At 40.3% G+C, this 24860-nt stretch overlaps 1 protein-coding gene across 1 annotated transcript; it reads right to left on the bottom strand.

The window, feature by feature from the left end:
- Nucleotides 1-2894: 2894 nt before the first annotated feature.
- LOC139472584 (cubilin-like) lies at nucleotides 2895-23914 on the bottom strand. Its single transcript, XM_071255050.1, has 20 exons — nucleotides 23760-23914; nucleotides 23149-23227; nucleotides 21687-21808; nucleotides 20352-20507; nucleotides 19901-19976; nucleotides 19499-19629; nucleotides 17753-17890; nucleotides 16831-16912; nucleotides 13511-13638; nucleotides 12778-12945; nucleotides 12503-12602; nucleotides 11550-11686; nucleotides 10766-10915; nucleotides 10523-10595; nucleotides 9236-9369; nucleotides 8549-8710; nucleotides 7983-8061; nucleotides 7500-7621; nucleotides 5156-5314; nucleotides 2895-4394 (listed from the first exon to the last, which is right to left on the bottom strand). The coding sequence occupies exons 1-20, from the start codon at nucleotides 23836-23838 to the stop codon at nucleotides 4144-4146; spliced, it is 2526 nt and encodes an 841-aa protein (XP_071111151.1). The 5' UTR covers nucleotides 23839-23914; the 3' UTR covers nucleotides 2895-4143.
- Nucleotides 23915-24860: the final 946 nt, after the last annotated feature.

The following is a 24860-nucleotide window of genomic DNA, read 5'->3' as shown; positions in this document are numbered from 1 at the left end:
TGAAGCAGGCATGTCAAGCATACACAATTCGTCACCTGGTGCAGATGGGTATGCTATGAAATGTTGAAACTTGTGCCAGATTCTGCGCAAGATGTTATTCTGAAACCTTTGAATTTTATTTCGTGTTCTGGTTCCCTTCCCAAGACGTGTAGACATGCCTTAGTAGTTTCAGAGTATAGTAACTATTCGGCTGAACCACCATCTTGGACGAAATTAGCTTCTTATCCAAATCCAGTTTATGATTTATTGCAGAAAAAGACGTTCATGTATAGATCAACATGTTGGTCTGTAAACTGAAAGACAGAAATATATTTGCAATCAAGAGTACATGTTGTATTTCTTTTTTTATGTCCAAAAGTCTTTTGACATGATTTGAAGACATGGCATGCTTTTCAAATTGTGGACATATTATTAATGGTAACATGTACAAGTGGATATGGTCTGAGTTTTCGAAAGAACCATTCAAGTTTGCTGAGGCAAAGAACTGTCAGGCATGTACTATGTGATTAAAAATGGTACCGCACAAGAGAGTGTTATGAGTCCAATTTTATTCAATCTGATGATCAAAGACTTTTTCCAGAACCTGCCTCAAAAACTCAATGCTGCAGTTTGCAGATGATGGGTCGTTTTGGAGACAGTTTAAATAGTTTCAGCGTGTCTTGGAATCTATCCAATAAGGCGTAAGTATAATCAGTATCCGGTGTTCAAAATGAGGGTTTAAGATTTCCCAGTCAAGATCAGTGGCGATGATGATCACAAGACGAAAACTTCGTTATGATATCAATCTAACTCTCGGGCACAATTAATTTGAAATAGTATCGTTGTTCAGATTTCTTGGTTTTCATTTTTGACAGATTAACATGGTCACATGTCTGTATAACACGTCTTATGAGATCATCAATCCATTTAAGTCTATTAAAAAATATATTGAGTTCTGCTAAATCAACCTCATCTGGACTTGCCTATGGTTGCCTGGTATTTATTTCTGCGGCTATATGTTATGTTAATAAGCTTGACCACATGATTGAGTGAGTGAGTATGGTTTTACGCAGCTTTTAGCAATATTCCAGCAATATCACGGCGGGGGACACCAGAAATGGGCTTCACACATTGTACCCATGTGGAGAATCGAACCCGGGCCTTCGGCGTGACGAGCGAACGCTTCAACAACAAGGCTACCCGACCGCCCCTTTTGACCACATGGAGTCTAAAGCATTGAGAATATGCACAAGACATACGTGGATTCATACAGTTTGCACATCTGTTTTTCGATTCATACCTCAATGAACCAAAAAGAATACACAGTCAATCCTTAAATCAACATTAGGAAGAGGATCCTGTAATTTTATAGTATGATTATATCATCGCGGCATTGGTACATTTCGTAATCCACATCCGCTGTAGACTGTTTACCTTTGCAACTCTGAGCAAGATAGATCATCACTTGACCTATTCAGGACTCGTTAACTCGTTGCGTTATGTCTCGTCTACTCGTAAGTATACACGTTTACTTGTTTATGACAGTTTCTGGAATGTTTTTGAAGTGGAATAACGCCTCTCTCCATTCGAAATTGTTTGGAAAGAACCCATTTGTTTTGCATAATCTAAAACAGGAAGTGATATAAGCCACATATTCCACACGTATCACACCATAAAATATATTAATTACCGCGATGATATAGAGTACCATGCTAATAGAGTAAATATGTACAATGTCATACATTTTTATACATGGTTAAGGTCATTGGAGCAGGACATCTACTTACATTTATGATAGTTAAACATCATTTGATGTGTTTGGCTCAAATATGCCTTTTTTATGCTTTCCATCACTGATTTCCTAGCCAATATTGTGCACAGCGCGCAGGACACAAAAGGTGAAGTTAAGCAACATTGGGTCCTTGGATTGGGTGACCGTGTTCGGCAGCTTGGCATCTGGGAGTTTCTAGTGCTTAGAATCTGCCCAACACTGAAGCACATGCAACACGTGCGGTGTCTCCTTTGGCAAGTGACATTGGTGGTTATGTCCCTCTGTTGTATACACCCTGGGGAGCTGAGAATGATTTTTGAGTGCACACTGATCCATTATAAATTAACCGTGGGAATAGTGTGGCGCGTTAAGCATGCCCCTGTGGTGTGGATATAGTACAATATAAATAGACCCATTATATTAATATTATTAATTACAGATTAAATCTTTTAAAAATGCAGCAAAGAGGTATTTTGCATGATCCTGGCAGTCAGGTTGGTGAGGCTCATCATCAGTTTAGGGCCCTTGCCCTCTCTATACGCAGCCCAGACAACGAATGGGACTTCTCCCAGGAAACGCTGCCTCGTCAAATCCACCCAGAACGTTTCGGAGAATGTGACGTCTCCCCAACACTGTTGCCTTCTGAATTGCCCAGGTTGTCAGAAGGACTGTTTTCCTGGTAGCAAACCCAAGTACTCTGCCAATGTCAGTCAACAGATTTGGAGGTAGCAAACCTAAGGCACCGAAAACAATGGAGAGTCGGACAACTTGGTGCTTGGCATGCAAACGTGACATTTCGAAAGAGAGGTCAGCATATTTGCCATCATGTTTTTCCTGAATCTTGTCAATGCCATTAGTGTCAATGGGGACAGAAAACTCAATGATATGAATATTTCATTGGATTTATCAAAAAGGAAAAGATCTGGGTTGTTGGCCTGGATACGTCTGAGGCTGTAAATGGGCCTATTCCAAAGAATTTTGTATATATCATTTTCCATGACGCCCTCTACATATTCCGGGTCGTACCATGGGTGGACCTCTATGTCAAAGCCACCAGCTATTACATGCTGTTGTCTTTAGGCGGGAGTTCGGCGTTCAACAACAACAAAACAAACACATATTTTGAGCTTTATGTGAGCATATCCTTACAAAACAGTCTGATAATTGTACCCGTTAATGTTTACATTAAAAATTTATACTCGCAATGCAAAACATAAATAATGGATCCCATGTATTACTCTAGATCGGTTGATATGAACCATATGAACAAACGGCACATTCGTCCAAATGTCTATACTTGCTGTAAATACGAACTCCTGAAAATGGCTCAAAGGTACATAAACTGTCCCTTGAAAAAGTTTCATCAGCATTTTGCAGATCAATGGGTATTGTCTTCATGCAACATTAATATCATTATAGGTATATGGACGTAATACACTATCATCAATCTTTTGCAAAATTACGGAACTGAGACAAGATAAAATCAAACTACATGAATTTAAATGTAGAAATAAGTGAAAAATCAGTTCATTCTCAGAATCATTTCACAACAGGCTGCAATTGATACGTTTTTACATTTTCAAAACATTGGAGTGAACAGATTCTTATAAACTGCCGGACAAAAGAAAGTATATACATGTACTTGAAAATTGAATGTGACCAATATATTACAAACGTTCTGAAACTTTCACCGAAACATTGCAAACATTGGAAAGGTTCAAAACATTACCCGTTGGTTCGGAAGATGCACAGTGAAACATTGCTAAACACAGTTTTTCAGTTCCCCATAAAAGTTGCACATACAGGCATTGCAAAATGCAATGGATTGTTAGCAATATACCATAGGTAAGGAATAACACATACGGTATGTCCTGCGCAACTGCATAACCTTGAAAGAGACGCATCAGCTTAAGCACTGCTCCTTGGAATGGCCTGAACATTAACGTCGTCGGCGCCACTGGGCAAGGACAGTACAATACTGGCACACCCAGTGCATATACTGACAAAAGCAGATCCTGCTTAGGTAAAATTGATGGTCGTGCTCCGGTTTATAGTCGCAGAGAAAATTATTGGTGCTTGGCTGCATTCAGGAAGTGTTTCCATATGATGGCCGGTTTGGTGAGGATTTCGTGGCCACCAACGGACGGGACGTGTCATCATCCGTTACAACCTCACCAACCAACGGGATGACGTTCTTCAAAATGTGGTGTCACCATTCCTTCGTCAACACCAAGAACAGGGACCACTCTCATAGCACGACAACGCTAGATTTCGTTGCAGCGGACAACGTTGCCGTTCTGTCATGGCCAACTCGCTCACTGGATGGGTGTATACTTTCTTCGTCCCGGCGTTTTACAAACAACGCCTCCCTCCCTCACCCCTTCGAAGTATTTTCATAATCTACTTGACGTACGTTCCATATTGAACGTTTCTGGAGTGGAGAACGTTGCTGGGGGAATGATGGCGTCAATAGGTCTCTGGTCTGTAGTCCTCACATTGTTCCTGGCGCCCTGTGTTCTGGAGGCAGTGTTTCTCCCTACAATTCTGCATATTGCGGCTATCACGGTTAATATCAGACTTACACCCGCAGTGGAACTTCCGACAATAGCCCCAACTCTCGAAACACTTGAACCACTTGAGAGATCTAGTAACAGAGGAAACATTGAAACTATCACGTAACATAATTACAGTTATTCTTATCATGAATTTTTTTATTATATTACTCTGCAAAAAAGGAAAGCAAAATTGGTTTTAGATGTATATTTTTATATATCAAAAATCAAATCATCAACAGATGGTAATCGATTGTTCAAACTTGGACACGTGGAACAGTAGATTTTCAAGGTAAAGATCATCTGTTCTCAATATTTTGTATGGCCAGCATAAGAGTCCCAAACTGACTGGTATCGCCATCCCATGGAAGCAATCAGATCCCGAATTCTGGCCCGGGGAATGTTAACCCACTCTGCCTGCAGTGCTTGTGCCAACTGCCGGATGTTCTGTCACAGTGGTTGTTGCTGACGTGCTCGCAGTTGTTATCCCATAAATGTTCGAATGGGTTTAAATCTGGAGACCTGGATCCACTTGCACAAAGCGATCTTAGCGCTAAGACAATCGTAAGCCTATGTTAATGTGTGGGAGTTACGATCATCTTAGCGTTAAGATCGCTTTGTGCAAATGGTCCCTGGTGTTATGATTCCTGATAAAAGGCTGCTAAGGTCGGGTGTTGTCTTGTTGAAAAATGACGTTAGCTTGTTGCACAATTCGAGGGACATGTGACCTCTATCAGATATTTGGGATTTTACTATTTTTGCGTTTCTTTTTTTTTTTTTTTTTTGCAGAGTATGTCTATTTGTAAGCTTTGTGTATAAACGGCTGCTCAGGAAGACTTTAATGAGAACTTACCAATATCATTAAGCTGCGCCGTGTACGAGATCTTGAAACCTCTGTCCACTGTATGGGAATTCGTTTTGAATTTCAGAAACATCACAGTGCCTGAACCGCTTTTGGTTGGTTGACTGACTCCACACCAGCGTCCTAGAGACTGGGCATCGGAATCCGATCCTACGGAATTCGAATTCGAATCACTTAATTACATATTAATGCACTGCGAACATTCCTTTCGGCTCCTCATTACATAAATTATAGAGCATGTTACTAATTGCTGCTGTCACCTATTTGACCCGTCATATTGCTGCTGCCACCTATTTGACCCATCATATTGCTGCTGCCACCAATTTGACCCATTATATTGCTACTGCCACCTATTTGACCCATCATATTGTTGCTGCCACCTATTTGACCCATCATATTATTGTTGCCACCTATTTGACCCGTCATATTGCTGCTGCCACCTATTTGACCCAACATATTGTTGCTGCGACCTATTTGACCCATCATATTGCTACTGCCACCTATTTGACCCATCACATTGTTGCTGCCACCAATTTGACCCATCATATTGTTGCTGCCACCTATTTGACCCAACATATTGTTGCTGCCACCTATTTGACCCATCATATTGCTGCTGCCACCTATTTGACCCATCATATTGTTGCTGCCACCAATTTGACCCATCATATTGTTGTTGCCACCTATTTGACCCATCATATTGTTGCTGCGACCTATTTGACCCATCATATTGCTGCTGCCACCTATTTGACCCATCATATTGCTGCTGCCACCAATTTGACCCATCATATTGCTACTGCCACCTATTTGACCCATCATATTGTTGCTGCCACCTATTTGACCCATCATATTGTTGCTGCCACCTATTTGACCCATCATATTGTTGCTGCCACCTATTTGACCCAACATATTGTTGCTGCCACCTATTTGACCCATCATATTGCTGCTGCCACCTATTTGACCCATCATATTGTTGCTGCCACCAATTTGACCCATCATATTGTTGCTGCCACCTATTTGACCCATCATATTGTTGCTGCCACCTATTTTGACCCATCATATTGCTGCTGCCACCTATTTGACCCATCATATTGTTGCTGCCACCTATTTGACCCATCATATTGTTGCTGCCACCAATTTGACCCATCATATTGCTACTGCCACCAATTTGACCCATCATATTGTTGCTGCCACCTATTTGACCCATCATATTGTTGCTGCCACCTATTTGACCCAACATATTGTTGCTGCCACCTATTTGACCCATCATATTGCTGCTGCCACCTATTTGACCCATCATATTGTTGCTGCCACCAATTTGACCCATCATATTGTTGCTGCCACCTATTTGACCCATCATATTGTTGCTGCCACCTATTTTGACCCATCATATTGCTGCTGCCACCTATTTGACCCATCATATTGTTGCTGCCACCTATTTGACCCATCATATTGTTGCTGCCACCAATTTGACCCATCATATTGTTGCTGCCACGTATTTGACCCATCATATTGTTGCTGCCACCAATTTGACCCATCATATTGTTGCTGCCACCTATTTGACCCATCATATTGTTGCTGCCACCTATTTTGACCCATCATATTGCTGCTGCCACCTATTTGACCCATCATATTGTTGCTGCCACCTATTTGACCCATCATATTGTTGCTGCCACCAATTTGACCCATCATATTGTTGCTGCCACCTATTTGACCCATCAAATTGCTGTTTTTAACTTTGTATCCAAGTTTTTCTTTCAGATTGAACAATCTACTTGCCTTCGCATGTGTTTGTGATGGGTGCCACCGATGGAACTGGACAGTATTACAGTCACCTTGATGAGCACTTGGTATCATCATTATTTGATAATGATTCAAAATCGTGACAGTTGACGTATTCGCCTACAAATACGATATCGTACATACAACCGATTGATGCTGGGATTCAGGTCCACTGCAAGGAGTAGTTATTCTTCACTCCATGGACGACGCGCAGCCAAAGACTATCAACTTACACAACACTATACGGATGATGAAACAAATTAAATGTGACTTACATTCTCATAAGGAACTGTGTTTGCCATTTGAGACAAATCTTGTACCCTTTGGAGACAAAGTAACTTTCTCCAACCCCAGATGTGGGTGAAGAGGACAAAATTCGTTCTGAATCGGGCTCTTTGTTTCATAAAGAAGTATTCAACAATTACAGGTTGTAACTATTCACACACAGGGAAGAAACACTTACGTCATACTTACTGTGTACATAATTATTATTAATAGCACTTCGAGCATCTTAACTGTTTATACGTACACACGTAGATGCGAATGTTATTCATACCATCAAACGCTTCCATGTAGTCATTTTGACAACCATATGAACTCTCCAGTCTTGAATAGATAACAGCGATCTCGACGTAATGGCCTTCACCCGCGTCAATCTTCCACGTGGACTCGATATTACTTGAAGAAAGTACGTCAATTTCGGTCATTAAATTCATTACCAAATTAGACTTGTAGAAAAATAGAATTATTCTGAAAACAATGGGTCCGTTTTGTTTCCAAAATGTCCCCGGATTGACATTTTTTATTTATGGTAATAAACATTTAACAATAAACTATGAAGATAAATATGATGCATGGCACGTCCAACTGAGCCACACATGTAAGTGGGCTCTGCAAGTAGCATACATGCGAGTCATTAATAGAGCATAGCTATGCATTTGGTTTTTTAAATTTTGTATCATTTATATGTTAGCATCTTCGTCTTTGTTTTGAACTCGTACGGTTCAACAGTAGTGGCATAGTATACATGAATACATACCTCGGGTAATTAAATGGATAATTTGGTGACGTAATGTAATTGTATAAATAATCAGCTGAAAGATTCTTCTGCCGTGAAGCTGAAATACGAAAATATAATTTCTGTTATCTGCAGTATCCTGATGATTAATAATTTAAATGGTCGCGAGGAACAACATGGTTATTTTGGCGTCAAAGCAATAGAACTTCTTACTTCCACTGAATGTGTCACACCCATCTCTTTTCATAACCTACACATATTCAAAGTATGAAGCTGGTATTGCACTATTGATGTTTCTGAAGCTAAGGTACTACTACGGACATGAGTTGAAACTGGAGGCACGGGAACCAACTGGTTTAACATTTTGCAATTTACTTTACAGAATTGCGTCCTTTAATTGTTCCAGACTCTTATTGCCCTTATTATTATTCCTGGTTTGTCATCATCATACCCAGCTCGAATGTTTCACCAAAGTTGTAAACCTCTCCTGCCTGCGGCAATCCTTTGATAATCTGACATTAATCAGAATACTGTTCAAAGCGTTGTCAAGCCCAACTCACTCACTAACTCACTGCACATTGACGTACCCTTAAAGTGACCCGCCTTGAGAATCATTTTTAGTCCTCTATATCTGTTGAATCTGCCGGGGTACAACCTGGCGGTGATAATATTTCCCGAACTGATGAAGCCAGCATTGTCTTGACCACACCACTTCCCGGGGGTTGTTGAAGTAGTGTTGTCATAATTACCTTAGATACAGACAGGAATATATACAAATAACGACGTATTGTCAAAGTGGTATAAGTATCATTCGCCCCGTTTTCAAAGTCACTACAGATGGAACTTGTGACAAGATGACAAGATAGCGTTGACATTCAACTTCGGAGATTTAACTCTTGATTGGAGACCGTGTGTTTTGCGGAAAACCCGTGACGATCCGGGGTAGAAAAGGTCTTCAGCAACCAGTGCTATAGGGTGACGAACGGGATCTGCTGGTCTGGCACGCTGACTTAGTTGATGCATGTCATCGATCCCAATTGCGTGGATCGATGCTCATGATTTCAATCCCAGGATTATTCTCTCTCTCTCTCTCTCTCTCTCTCTCTCTCTCTCTCTCTCTCTCTCTCTCTCTCTCTCGCTCTCTCTCTTCACAATCAGTTTGACACGGATATATATATATATATATATATATATATATATATATATATATATATATATATATATATATATATATATATATATATATATATATATTCATGGAAGATTACTCTTACCATCGTAAATTTCCAGGTAACCGTAGATGTTAAAACATTCGGGGGATAGAGCCACATTCCGATTTGAAGTGCTAAAATTAACCTGGATATTCGTATTAACGGGGGCATGTATAGTCCAGTGGCAGCCTTGGGAACTGGAAATTAAAAAATGCACCATCAACACGTTACTACATGCATCCAAATATCTGACAGAGTATAATCACCTCACTTGCCCAAATAGGTATGAAATTCCGGACTTAATCCGGTCGTAAATTACCGGACGGAAGCCGGTATAACAAGTGCACCCAAAAACACACACACGCACGCACGCGCGCACACACCTGTACAACACTGTAATTTGAGTATGATACAGAGAATTGTCCCTCAGATATATTTGGAATGTAAAGGGTTGAGTGAACTGTGATAAAACAAAATGGAATGTGTTTAAAATATATAAAAGTAACAAGATAGCATTGGGTATGGGCTAACACTTCATCACGGTAATTATCTCCATATCAGTGTGGCAAGAAAAGCACGGAACTGTACAGGGATGGGGAATACATGTCTGTTACACTGTGACAAAAATAAACGGTCATCTTTCAGAATAGTTTAGTTGCTTAACCCACAGTCGGTGGAATCTTATTGACCTTGTAGTATTCAAGAGATTTGCTTGTTTGGTCGTTGTTTAACGCCACACGCAGCAATTGTCCAGCTGTATGATGGCGGTATGTAAATAACCGAGTCTGGACCAGACAATCAAGTGATTGAAATCATGATCATTGATCCATGCAATTGGGATACGATGACATGCATTAACCATGTCAGCGAGCCTGACCACCCGATCACGTTAGTCGCCTCTTACGACAAGCATGGTCGCCTTGTACGGCAAGCATGAGTTGCTGAAGACCTTCACGGGTTAGTATTCCAGAGAAGCATGGGCATCAATGGTAGTACCTGATAAGTTTGAGAGTTCTCGAAGAGAAGAGAGAAACGTATGAGAGATGTATTAATGGGTATCATAGAGTATTCGATGCCATGACATGTGAACGAATTGAACAAATTATGGGTGGATTGTACCTCAAATAACAGCAAAATACACTCCAGCTCCAACATTCATCTACATTATTATGGGCGGGATTATTGTGGGACAGATGTCATTATTTCCTACATGCGCAGTGAACCTGACTTGAGGATAAATTCCAATATGTCACAATTGTAACTCTCAATAATGTGAGCAATACAGGATGTACAGTATGTTGTTATTATTATCTTCATCAATTCTATAATATAAACTCTATATCTCCTCACTTGACATATGTCTCTGTCAAAGTTGTTTCCTCATCCGTCGTAATATTGACTGTTCCTCCACATATATATGCCTCTGAAAGGAATATAAAATACAACTGTTGTTGCATAGTGAATATTGAAATGTACATCATGTCATGACTCCTATGAACATGTAATACATATCGAATCTTTCAATGTCTCTTTTTGCATTTCTCAATGCAAGTTATTTTTCATATTCTTTATGACTAATAGACACTTGCTTACCATTAGTTGCAAAATATTTGAGGTTGAAGCCTGTCATATTGTTTGCATGACGGTTATAGAATTGAACTGTCATAGCTGGTCCAGAACTCTGCAAGGTCGGTGATGAATGGCCGCACCAGGAGAAAAGCGTGTTATTAAAGATCGAAGGTCCTGGAAACATATTGAGATAAGAAGAAAATAAAAAAAGAAGTATGATAATCTGTATAACTTGTAAGGGATATGGAGATTAGTATATTATATGTTGAGCATTAACCGTTAACCGCTTCTTTGGAATAAATATATTGGGACAGCTATGCACTGCATTGAATAAAAACAAATAATGGGGCACAAAATATTTCGGTATTATCTTGCCTATTTTTAGATTTTAAGAGATGGCGACACTGCCGAGACCCAGTTTAAGATGAAACACTATCGCGCCACGTTTCAGCGACCAGTTGAGTCAATTTGCAAGGCTTCAAGGGTTACAGAACTAAATCACCATCATTTGTAGGTCAAAGACACCTTCAGCACGTTCAGAGTAAAAATGATTTTTATGAAGAAATATATCGGCAGGTATATGACAACAGAGATGCGCATATCACATGACAATAATATTATTATTCAAGATGGCCATGTCCTATCCTGTCTTGTTTTTCATTTGATTTTTTGTTCTAATCCTCAATGGTTTGATTAAGGTTAAGCTACATGTGGAAGTTATATGAGACAATTCAATGGTATAAGAAGTAGGAAAATCAAACATTGTTCTGCAAAGTCCGTGTGTTTAATGGTGGCTGCAATTACTTACCATCGTAAACAGTGACACGATTTCTTTCGCAGAAATAGTGAAAGAAAGACGTAGTTTGAATATCCGAGTCATTTACGACGATCCGCACCATCATATTAGGATCAGGGGCCGTCAGTATCCAAATACAATCGGCATTGCTACAAGGAGTGAATAAATGAGTTACAGAGTGGCAGCGTAATGTGGGGATGGGTTGGGACAGATCAACGTGACTCAATTTGCTCAACGTTTGCAATTATATAGGTGAACCTTTGTGTAACACAAGGACGGGTATGGTGCTGACAAGACAAGAATCGTTATCGGAGAGGATCGCAGATTGATGGGATTCTGACACTCAACATTCACAGCTGATTGTGGCGCCTCATACGTTAAAGCTTCCTGGCCAATGAATATTGTTGTCAAAGTACCCGCAGTAATGGGTACTTTAAACATGTTTATATTTTGTGATCCCTCGAAGCATGTCCGACACGTTACAAAACAATATGCGGTTTCTTAGATAGACAGAGCAAAGTGAAAGACAACGACATACGATTTTTAAGTGAAGGTGTGTGTGTGGACCAGACAAGTCTTATGCCGATTTTATAGAGCTATCCCACAAAGATGCCATGCCGCAGTTTTCACACGAATACCACACTCAGACACGATATACTCCGAGCCCACCCATCCTTGTTTTATCCCCTTAGTGCCGAGTACCAGGCACTGTAAAAACACCTTCCATTTTTTAACGTCTTTTGGTATGGCGCGGAAGGGATCGAACCGCGGACCTTCCGCAGACGCTCGGGCAGACAATAAGTACAATAAATAGTAATGTTGAACACAGTACATTACATAATAAGCTCACTCGACATATGTAATTTATGTTCAAAGCACAATGCAATTTGCACACAATGTTTCGTGTGAGCGTCGCACATTTTAATGCGTTCGAAACAAGAAAAGGGAATGAAAAATAAACTTACCTTGGAAGATGCAAAGGATATCCAGGGGAATGTAGGGATTCTGGATATGTGGTTGCATTCAGAAATCGGGGTCCACAATTCTCTGATTGATAAGGTATCACTGAAACATAAATGTATATGCTTGTGCTTATGAAAACATGATTGCCTAGATAACTATTAATTTGACATAAATATGTCAAAGGTATCATTTATGTACTTTCAACGCCAACAAAGAATACAGCAGTTCAGAAAAAAAAGTTGAAACGTATCACTTCAGATAACACGTCTGTACTTACCTTTCCGTGAACTACGAGACACAACAACTTGGAATCCCTTCCCGCTTGTATCACTGTTGGATTTGAATACCAGTTTCATACTCATTCCGTTCGAATAGTAGGGACCAACCGGGGAAATTGATGAATTCCCACAAAACTGTCCAATGGGATGATAAGCTCTATAATCCCCTAAGGCCGAAGGATTCACATGAAAATAAAATGTTTCGGTGATTTGTACAAATAGATGCAAATATAATGTAAAGCGTCAACACCAAATAATTATTAACGAGTCTCGTGTATCTGCCGAAACAGATTCCCTTGGGAGTAGCAGACAAAATAATGGTGAAAAGTAAATGAAAGAATCACTGAAAATCAGTGACGACACTGGGTCTTAGTAAACATCAGAGTTACAGTCAAAAAGAATGGTGAAAGATCATGGTATGACATTTCACTGAAGAGAATCTTGTTTACCCATTATAACTGTATGTGTGATAATTATATGTGACACAAGCAGTGATCAACATGTACACATTACGTACACATGTAAAACCCAGTCTGCTAGATTCCCCGTTAGGGTCCACTTTTGTCGACTGTAACGACCAGATATAGAAAGGGGTTATCAATCTTCCACATGACACATCATGGTCAACGATCAATAGTTGGTTATTACGTACACTGATGGTAGGTCACACACGTATGTTCAGTAAACCTACCACTTAGAGTAAATAGCGTATAGTGCGTTAACATCGCATACCTCCAAAAAGAGTTACAGCGTCAGTATCGCATTGTGGGTAATCTCCCTCTATATCAGCAGTGAGGACGTCAAGCTTTATGTTGGGTGTGCGCCTCGCGTCGATTATTATCATGACGCATTCAAGGTCGCTGAAACAATATAGATACACAGTAGGCTTAAATGTACACACAACTCAATATGTATAGAAGAGGGAAATCAAATATAATAAATTAGTGGTAATGTTATGCTCTCAGTAATTATAGAGTTTACTTAGTATTACCTGGTATCACATGATTTGTAAACTATGTTAATATGATAATCATTCATCTGATAAACATTTTATCATAACAAATTCATTGACAAAACACATACCAGGCAACGGGAGATGGAGAAACATGCCCCCAAAGAAGGATCGTGTTACAATACAATTAACAATGTCCATATTGAGTGTAATACAGTCGAGGCAGCGGCGGTGCACTGAAGACACGAGATGGATGAAAACAGCCTGAGGGGTGTTCTTCCAAATGACCCAACTGAGCTAGAATTACCGACTGGTTCCTGTCCTGTCGTGGGTGTTGGCATCTCATCCCACCCTATATAGGGGAGAGGAGAAACAACCGGCCATGACAGTACAGCATTGTTAACTTACATCACATGCAACAGGTGGACGGGCATTATCATGCTCTAACATAAGGTCCCATCATGCGCACAAAGGGTAATCCATAGCGTACGCTATTCAAATTGCCATTCAAGTTGTGTTCTCCCATCAGATGTGATGCCAACCAATACCACCCCAAAACTGACAACGTTGAGTAACGCAAACTTCGATAAAACGTTTTCCTGTAGACCTTTGGACGACCGTCAGAACTGTCAAGGCAAAACCTGGACTCATCTGTGAACAGTACACTGTCCCAGTCATGTCTTCTGAGCAAATGCTGTCCTCGCAAAGCGAGTCGTGCCTGGCGTTTTTTTCTTGGAAGTGAAGTTGGGCGTATCGCTGGATGCTGTGTTCCTCCAACCGATTGCGTACGGTTTTGCCACGAATTGGTCTCAACCCAGGAATTGTCCGAGCTGTTAATGTGGCAGATTGGTATTGATTCCGTAGATTCCGACCGAATATGGTCCTCTTGTTTGACCTGACGTCACACGTGAACCGGTACGTGGGAAGTCATGAGTGCTGCTCGCTGCAGATAACCTCTCCAAAGAGATGATATTGTGTTTCGATGAACATTGCCTGTTTGCCGCATTCCCACGACCCGGACACGTTGATTTTCAGCAGGCCGTGGCACTGCGTAAGCATTTTTACGGTTAAAGTTGTTCACATTCGACAACCACGTTTCATGCTCCCAACAAACACGCAGACATCAAAATTGTGCGTCATGCATGAACATGCCCAAGCAAATTGTGAATCACGACCATTAAGTCAAGGAGATATCTTCATTAATACGAATTGAAAGATGTACTACTTCATTTCATTTGTATAATTTCATTGAACTTCATTTGAAACAGTTACGTTTTTCCGTTAGTAAATATGTGTCTTTACGACTCCAAATTGTTCTTTTTGAAAAGGATGGATTTACACAATAAATTCGTTTCAAAATGTGTGTAATGTAGACTTGAGCATTCTGTAATTTGTTGTCAACATTGAACATAGGCAAGTTGAATAAGGTCCATACGATGGGAAATAAACTAGTGGGAAAAGGAAAGAATACACTCATGTTTGATGGTCAATAAAATGACAACACACACGAGAATTTTATTCAATGATGGTGTATTCGCTAATGGGGTCACATGCGATAGTTCATGCACGATTCCAGTGCGAAACTCAAAACAGGTGACGTGTACATGACGTTTACATGAACATGGAGGTAGGCAGATCACAGTTCACTGGAATGATGAGAGTCAACCAGGTACTGTCTTGATACGTTTGTGGTCTTTAACAGACACCTGATACGCCCAGTACCGTGTATGACAACCGTGAGCACCAAAGCACGCACAGACTCGCCGCCTCATTTGATGTTGTCTGCCGCCTGATGACGTAATCGGGAATCCGATTCGATTCAATTCTTACAGCGTCGGCAAGCTGTTGCTGGTTTGCTGGTGGGTGTGGACGTCTTCGGATCTGACGCTTCAGATGATCCCACAAGTGTTCAATTGGGTTCAAGTCAGGTGAGAATGCTGGCCACAGAAGGTTGACGTTGTTCGTATTCAAGAAGTCCTGGACGAACCTTGCAATTGCAGTGTGTGGTCTAGCGTTGTCATGCTGCAGGAGTGTTCCCTGCCGATGTCGGCGACGGAATAGAAGCTCCACGGGATGAAGAACATCATCTCTGTATTGCTGTCAAGTCTCATCCTTTGGTTGCCACAAATGCCACCCCAAACAATCACAACTTCTTGAATGCAGACTGGCACCAAACATCCTCACCCCACCCCCTGCGAGGGTATACTCGGCCTCGACCATCATTGTGAAACAGCTGAAATCTACTTTCGTCAGGGAAAAGCTCTCTCTGCCAATCACGGACATGCTAACGTCCTACTGTCCTGGCCAATTGCAGTCTTCGACGTCGATGTTCCCGGGTCAATGCCATTCCACGGAACAGACGGTGAGTTCTAATACCTGCTGGTGTCCTTACGCCGTTGCTGCCGTTTCCGTTGCCGTGACGAACCTGTTGCGCAGATGCTACGTGCGCAAGATCCGATTTTCCTGTTGCGTTGTCACTCTTGGTCTGCCCGATCTGGGCCTCTCTCTCTCTCTGTCTCTCTCTATCTCACTCTCTCTCTTTGATCCGCAGTAAATAAACCGTGACATATATTTGGTGTATTTTATTATATATGACGTCCTAGCAACGGTTCAGTGCCTTCTTATACAAATTGAGCACGTGCAATTTTACGAATACCTTGAAAAGCTGTTGGGTGACTTTTGACCACTGCACGTGCATCTTTACGGCCAACGCGTTGCGTTTTGGAGATTGATTTTGCAGTTCTTGGGTTACTGTTTTAAGCCTTATACAATTTTGCTCACTATGATAGTTTGGGCGGAAAAGCAATTTTAAAGTGTATACTTTCTTTTGCCCGTGCGTTTAATAAGATTGTCATCCAAATATCTTTGTTCCTGCACAATGTGATGTATGACTAGTATGTTCTCGATACACCATAGGACACTATTGCTGCACACCATCTAATTAATCAATCACAAAGAGTTATACCGCTCTTGAAACCCTCGTATCACAAGTATTGTTATCCCCTCCTTTGCGATAAAGACAACCCTCTGACACTTGTTACTGCATGACAAACATATGTATTTATACTGTATGTGTGACCGTTTTCATGCCCAAGCTTACCTGTCATATGAATCAGGGTATCCAGGTGATTGAATATAAATAGGTGTGTCATATATGTAATATGTCCTATTACAGTCGCCTTCTGTAACAACAAGAACATGTCCATATTAAAACATTCACATTCACTGAGTCTTCCTTGAGGAACAAACATGTCAAAGAATGTGAAACTGACAGATTCCAACGTACATTTTGTGGATGTTGTACAAAGGTGGTTTAAGAAGTCACGTGGCCTTGTCGTCCAGGTAGTCGTAATTTTGGGTGCCAGAATAATACGATTGTGGGTTCGAACCTCACATTTGCATTGATATATGTACGTTGTTCGTGTCGTCAGTAACATAACCCGTTTTACCTAACCCCTACGACTTGTATCACTGTGGGCTTTTATTTCTTTCCAACTATTGTATCCAAAGAAACGAACCTAACCAGGTGTTATACATTACTTTGAATTATATTGGATATCATTTATTGTTAACTAGAAGAGCCGTGAAGATCGCGGGTTAGAAATGTCAATAGGTCTTTAGTAACCCGTCCTTGTCGTAAGAGAGACCAGTGGTTGACGTATCCCAATTGCGTGAATTGATGCTCATGATTCAATTACTGGAATGTCTGGTCCAGACTATATAATTTATATACTGCCGTTATATAGCGCCATTGAACATCGTTAAACAACAAACAAATTAATAAAATGAAAATGACTGGAAGTACGCAGCCCACATAACTAAACCTCTCAATCAATGTTTTTTTAGGGAAATGCAACATATTTAACGTTAACCTGTCCATTTTTTGCCTTTCATTTTTTTTATTTAAAAAACAATTCAGCGAATTACTTTTAAATCATGCAGGGCAAAAATACATTACTGAAATGTACCCTACTACTGGGTAAGACACTTACAGGAAACCTATTACCTCTAGGTCAACATACCTGGTATCGCAGTATAGTGCAACTGAAAATCCTTGCTTGTCACAGCCTCGGTGATTGTAAACTCAAGCAGCAGTGCGTTATTGGAACTGTAGTATATCCGCTTCTGGGATGGACATAATTCACCAAGAAATTGGGCAGCTAAAATATAACTCGGTTGTTATGTTTATTCATCAAATGTTGATTTTAACGTACAGTGTATAATATAAAGGTAACGCTATTTTTCGGGGCATTATCATTTGCAGAAGCCCGAGGTCTTCCATTAACTGCCCGACGAATTAGGGTATTTGAAAAGACCTCGGGCTTCTGGAAATGATAATCCCCTGAAAAATAGTATTACCGTTATTATAGCTAATGTGGATGGAAGTTGTTATCAAATAAAAGGAAACAACAATATCTGTTTTGAAACATGTACTGCAATCAACACGAATGTCACTGACCCACATTTACAAATATGGAAACGTCATAGAACAAACCAGATGACATTACTATTGAACGTGACGTCACCTATCCCTGTCCCTATGACGTCAGTTAACAATGGACGTGATAATGGCCCGTTGTCAAGCAATATAAGGGCAGTATCAAGTTACAGTGGCCCGTTCATTTCTGATAACATACGGGCGGTTTAATGATAACTCTATCCATTTTAGCTATAATATATATTAATTACAAGCGACTAATCTTGATGAAGAACCTGCACACCCTGTCATGCATGTGCCTTTGGTCATTGCATATGTATCTTGAAAACAATGTAAACATATTCCATTAAGGAGAATCTATCATACGTTTGATGCTGTTTCACATTTGTTGATTTAACAGTTACATCAAGAGGGGCACATGGTCTGCGACTATTCTGGCTATCTTTACGGGTTGTAAGTCTTCCTGCGTGATTGTAACGTATTGTCTCTTTGTGATTAAGGAATTGGTTTAATGTTTGAGGCATCCACATACAATGTTGTATATATCTCTTTATAGTAGACCGCCTCCCTGGTCTAGTGGGTAGAGCGTCTGCCAGGAGAGCGGAAGATCCGCGGTTCGAACCCCATACCAAAGGACGTTAATAGATGGTACATGTTGTTACCCTGTCTGGCACTCGGCATTAAGGGGCTAAGACAAGTTCTGGACGGCTCGGAATCAGTATACTGTGTCTGAGTGGGGTATCCATGTTGTGTATCTCAGTGGGCTAGTACTATAAAATCGGCATACATCGCGTCTAAGATTATTGCACTTATAAATCGACACACACACACACACACACACACACACACACACACACACACACACACACACACGTGCATGCATGTCGCTATATAAGTGCAATAATCTTAGACGCGATGTTAAAACCCATTTCACCTCACCTCTTCAGTTTAGCAGCCTCATAGAGATGTACAATCAGCAATTTAGAATTTGCGTCACTCATAAATAGACCATACGGCAATAACTGTTTTTGTTAGTGATCAATAATTGCCCTATCACATACATGTATGGTTTGAGGAAATCAAATAAAAATAAAACGTCACCACCAGAGAATAACCAGTCTCGATTATCCGACGAAACATATTTCATCGAATCCATTGGGCGTAATACACGAATCTGAACAATGGTAATGAGATTTTATATGTTTGAGATGTAATCGAGTATGCAGCCGCTCCCTTTATTTCACTACTTGTCCCATGACATAAACTATACTGGGCTCCTATATAAACATTGTAGAATGTAAAAATGCCAGGACATACTGTATTACATTACCTTCAGTTGTGTTTCCGTTATAAACATTCCAGCACCGAAATCCATAATTGTCTTTATTTGGAAGGTTATTTGTCACTTTGACTGTATCGTTTTCGTTTTCCGCTGATATTATCCAAGTGCACTTTTGATTTCTGAAACAAAAGTACATGCCTTACCTGTGTGGTCAACAGCTAACAAACCTGATAGAATAAAACTTATATTCGACTGTGTTATAACCAGAATACATTAGTAAATATAATTTTAAAATGGCGAATTACTTAGGGCGTTATCGCTCACAAAGTACCCTTTGTCGAATGGTTTAAAAAGCCAGGTGTAGGTGACGGACACATACTATCTTTACAGTTTTAATGAAAATTAATTCAAAGTAATTAGAAACTTTTAAAATCAGTGAGTTTGACTTACTTGTAATAGGTGTGAGGAAAACCCGGGGATGTGAAGTTTGCTTCCTCTGAGGTTGCTGTTAAGTTCCCACCACATCCTGCAATGTTCGTTGACGTGATACTACATGTGACTGAATGACAGAGCGACTGAGATTGTATGTTACAATTTGCAATGTTTTACTAAGGGGCATGTGGACATTGATACTAAATAGTGGCTGAGTTGGATTTCACACGGCTTTTAACAGTTATATCAAGGCAGGTCGTATTCATATATGTGGGTTGAAAGCCCTAAATGACGCATGTCGTTAATCAATCTGGTGCAAACTCCAAACAAGTAAGAGTGCTGTGCTGTATCCAGTCCTTGCCCACTGGTTCAACCACAATGGTAAACGTCTACGGCCCGCATCGCGCTCAGTGTTATTTAACAGAAACACTCTCTAATTCGCGTGTGTTCATACTCAGAGCATACTCACTTTCAACGTCACTGACGTTCAGTCGAAATACAATTCCATCACTTATTGCGCCGGTGGTAAACTGTATGTACATGGTGTCTCCGCCGCTGATGACACTGCCAATACTCGCTCCATCGCCACACAATTCCAACAGTATTTCACTCGAATTATCTGGTCCTGGTCAGGAAAACAGCATTCAAATTAAAAATAACATGCACTCACTATTCTATATTCGCCGCCATCATTAGACATGTCATACAGTATGTAGAAGGGTACAGTACATTACCACATATTGCCGATGAATGCATATAGAGAATGAATACAAAATTAGTTGAGAGGTAATGAGTTCTTGAAATATTTTCTTATGATCAGTCTGTCCTTATATTAATCTAGCTTAAGCATAATGTGCATAACATGTTCTCTGATATCATACTGAACGGGAGAGCCATGCCCTCTCACTCATAAACGTGTATAAAACTAGAACGGTGATGTTGGGACGGTGACATAAAACCTAAGATAATCAAGTAAAGATACTTATTCCAGTAGACATTTTGGGTTGCTTTGACTATGACATGGGTAAACTCTATCAGAAAGTATTATTATATTCTAATTTTGGTAACTCATGTATCAGTTTGCATGGATGTCAATGAAAGATAGTTGTTTAACAAACTGAACATCTTACAGTTCAAAAGGCATCACTAGACCTTTAACGTGGCTGATGCCGTGAAAACCATTGCTTGATTCCTTTATGTGCCTGGATACGTATTGCAATTATCGATGACCCTTTTAAGATACTGCTGATACACTTCTAAAAGAGATGTAAGTCAATACCATTGAGTGAATGGGTGAGTTGCGTTTAACGCCACTTTGAAACAGCATATCAGTTCTTAACGGAATATCAGCTTAATGTGGGGGAAGGTGATGCAGGTCGAAGGTTTTTAACCTATAGTCGAAAACAATGAGCACGGGTACTGTGCTAACAGACAGATGATGAAAATCTAGAAGATGAATGTGATTAGAACGACTCATGCCAGCTGTCAAACCGAGCCCCTATGAACAAGCAATCCTTAGAAATGTCACGGCGCATCAATTTAATGTTGGAGGAAAGCCCGAAATGATGGAGGTATCAGACGTTTACCACTTTGGTGAAACCCACGAGCACGGGTATGGTGCTGACAAACCTAGAAACATCGTCAGGGCGAATCTGAGATTCGAACCCACGATCTTAGGTTTCTTGTGGGCCTGTGGGGCGCAACTCTGCACACAGAATTGCAGCGCCTTAGACGACTGGGTCATCTTTGACGCCCTTTATACCAAAGATCCTACTGTCAACACATTTGTAAATAGTATGCTTACCATCATAGAAGGACAGAATATCACCTTGACAACGAACGGAATAATCCAATAATGCAACATATTTTACGCCTACAAGATGTTCCGGAAACGATGCATGTATCCTCCATCCGCAGGATATGTTACTGAAACAACCAGTTATTGGAATAATCATTATACGGTTCCATAGAAAAAAGATCCTCTGTGTTAATAACGGTTTGCTCAATATAATGCTGACAATTTTTGTGTATAAAACAGAAATAACTGTGTCTCTCTATCTTATCGTTAATCATCGTATTCTTTCTTACTCTTTGATGGGTGGAAGATGGGCTTGATTGGCTTTCAAAAGGAATTTTCCCAAATGAAATTCAAACTTATTCAAATTTCATTAAATTTATTTAAATTTATTAATCTGGAAAGCCATATTATCCACATCACCATCATTCCTTTTAGTTTTCAGACATCTCTCACTTTACATTTCAGCAGTTACTTTTGCCTTTGAGAATAATTACATATTCGATAATTCAAAATTTTAGCTCCTGTTCATATGTCACGGCCATGAGTATATGTCATAGCTCGAGATGAGGGTGAGGTGTTTGGGGTTTAACGACGCATGCAAGATAATTGCAACCACACATGCACGTGTGTGTGGCTGCTTGTACTAGCCCGGACTAATGCCGGAGTTACAAAGCTAGTTCACTGATATACCATGCCTCATACAGGGTAACAAGTTCCATCTTTTAACGTCTTTTGGTATCTATGGACTCGACCACGGAGTCGGTTCTCTTCCCTTAATGTTATAGTGAGTGAGTGAGTGAGTGAGTGAGTGAGTTAATATATAACGTCACATCGGCAATATTTCAGCCATATCGAGAAGTTATACGTTAAGAATACATATATTTACATTAAATCGATGAACAGTAAAATAACAAGAATATAACAGATTAATATTTAAAACTACCATACAACCATAAAAAGATATCACTATTTGTAACAATACATAATAAAAAAGGGCTATAGATCGCCAGCAGCTGAAGCTAGATCACCATGCTAGGGTCCTTTGCTACCTGCATGGACCCCAGCCGGATTTACATAATCCCTTCATGTGTTGGCAATTATTGTTATTGAGAGGGCAGAGAGCATGAAAAGTAAAGTGCTCAGGGCTTGGCATGACCAGCCGATAGATAGGATCTGGCTATTCCTACCACCCGTCTAAGTGAAGTAAGGGTCAAAGTGGTGTATTGGGCAAAGGAACGCTATTCCTGGAACCAGCGCCCTCAACATCCAGACTCCCGTCCTCCGCCGACACAGGGACGCAACCCACGGCAAACGGGCTGCCCAATTCGGTCACCGTTTACGACCAGCAATGGGGTGCTGAGGACACCGGCTTCCCTCGGGGGTCAATGTTATAACACTAATAACACAGAAAACGTGCGAGAATCTTTGGCGACTCATTTTACTGAATATATTTGCACTAGTTATTTACGGGCCAGACGACGACGGGAAACCTGGGGATGTAATGTTCTCCACAACATTGGAAAGTTGGATGTCCTCGAAGCATGCATCTGTAAAAATGAAAACGTAACATATACTTGAACTATTATTAAAAAGGCATAGCGCCTCTTGCGTGAGTTGTTTAAACACGCTATTTGACCAATATTGAACGACATCAGATTACTGATATACCTGAAGTTTAAGTTCAGTTGCCAATCTGAGCAAATATCCTGACTTCTACGCACAACGAAACAGATAGGCAAGAAGGGGGACATGTGAGGATGCCTAGGCCGTGCCTATATGCCCTGTCCTCAAATTTCGCATAGACGTAAATGGTTAGAGGTAACTGAATCTAGATTGAACTGTGACTGCACAAATTCAATCAAATCCTTTAAATCTTTGTGAATTCACATAACATCAATTTCTCTTGTCTCAAATACGTTCTGTGAATAAAAGGGAAGTCTCTCTCTGGTTGTATTAAGGATTATCAAGAGTTACTGAGGGTTACTTATCGTTATCATCTTTTGCTGTGAACAATGTGTGGCTGACGTCAACCGAATATCAAACAGTATGGTCTGTCAATATATATGATTGTATGTTTACCTGTATTTGAGGCTAGAACTGGAGACAGGATACCCAGGAGAACGACTGCCGTTAGGTGTAATGCCATTGTATGTCTCATCAGCTGCTGTGTCCAGTCTACCTCGCTATCAAGGTTACTAACGCAAATGGTCAGGTGGCGAAATCTATGACATTATGACCTGGCAACTGTGGCATGTTATCAGCTGACCCACGTGTTTGATAAAGACACTGTGTGGGTGCGACGCGAACACTTACTCAAAGCAGAAACAGCTGGAAACGTGAAACAAAATGATTTCTGCTTCTTCTAACACTCTTACAGGGGAAAAATACTTATTTATTTATTTTCAGTATTTCTGGCTCCAGTTATCGACAGTAATTTCATCTAACCATCTGTAATAGTAGTTCCATCGAGACTCACAAAAATATAGGTAACTATTAGGCAAATACTTAGATATATTTCACCAATCTGCCGAATAAAAAATATCCTTCCTCATGACTTGTACGTCATGATACATGACGTGACGTGGGTGTTTGTGTCGCCATCAGTTGCAGATGTGTCAGTCACAAGCGTGTTTGTTTATGCGTAGATTTGATTTAAATTATTGTCAAGTTTGATATGAGAAGGGGTTGCCTATTTTAAAAGCCAAATAACTCACTAATGTAAGGTCCAGACATATATACACATATATGCATCAGAGAGATCCTTGCCATCCATTTATCTTACTCCTGAAGTCACAGTTTACATTTCGACGTGGTCTCTGTTGTCCAAATGCAGTAGGCATACACATAATAACCATTATAGCATTGGCTGACTCCTCGATTGCGACATAGTTTAAGCCTGGGTATATCAAAGGAGGAATGCGTGGGCAGCAACTACCACTTTCACAACACAGATAATATACTGACATGAGACACCAACACTCCTTCTACCGTTTGGAATATACGAAATAGAGAGGGGGTGGGGTGTTGAGCTCGTTCCATGGATATACATGTATAGGTGTGGGTATACAAATATAAACTAACTAAAGCTGTTAACGTGACATGACTCAGCATGAAATTTTTTTTAAACTTTTTTTTGTTGTTGATATTTTTTATTCCTTTCAAAGGGTTGTACATCAGGTT

Source organism: Haliotis cracherodii, unplaced genomic scaffold (assembly GCF_022045235.1).
Source record: "Haliotis cracherodii isolate W230 unplaced genomic scaffold, xgHalCrac1.p SCAF_1, whole genome shotgun sequence".
Taxonomy (NCBI): Eukaryota; Metazoa; Mollusca; class Gastropoda; order Lepetellida; family Haliotidae; genus Haliotis; species Haliotis cracherodii.
This window is presented reverse-complemented; position numbering and strand designations above follow the sequence as displayed.

Bases quoted from the DNA above. Each gene is read 5' to 3' on its own strand.
- LOC139472584 (XM_071255050.1), bottom strand. From the start codon at position 23,838: ATGAGACATACAATGGCATTACACCTAACGGCAGTCGTTCTCCTGGGT. The intron at 23,228-23,759 runs GTAAACATACAA...TCATTTTTACAG, and splicing joins AGTTCTAGCCTCAAATACAG to ATGCATGCTTCGAGGACATC. The intron at 17,891-19,498 runs GTAATGTAATAC...GTTATATTTTAG, and splicing joins TAACGGAAACACAACTGAAG to CTGCCCAATTTCTTGGTGAA.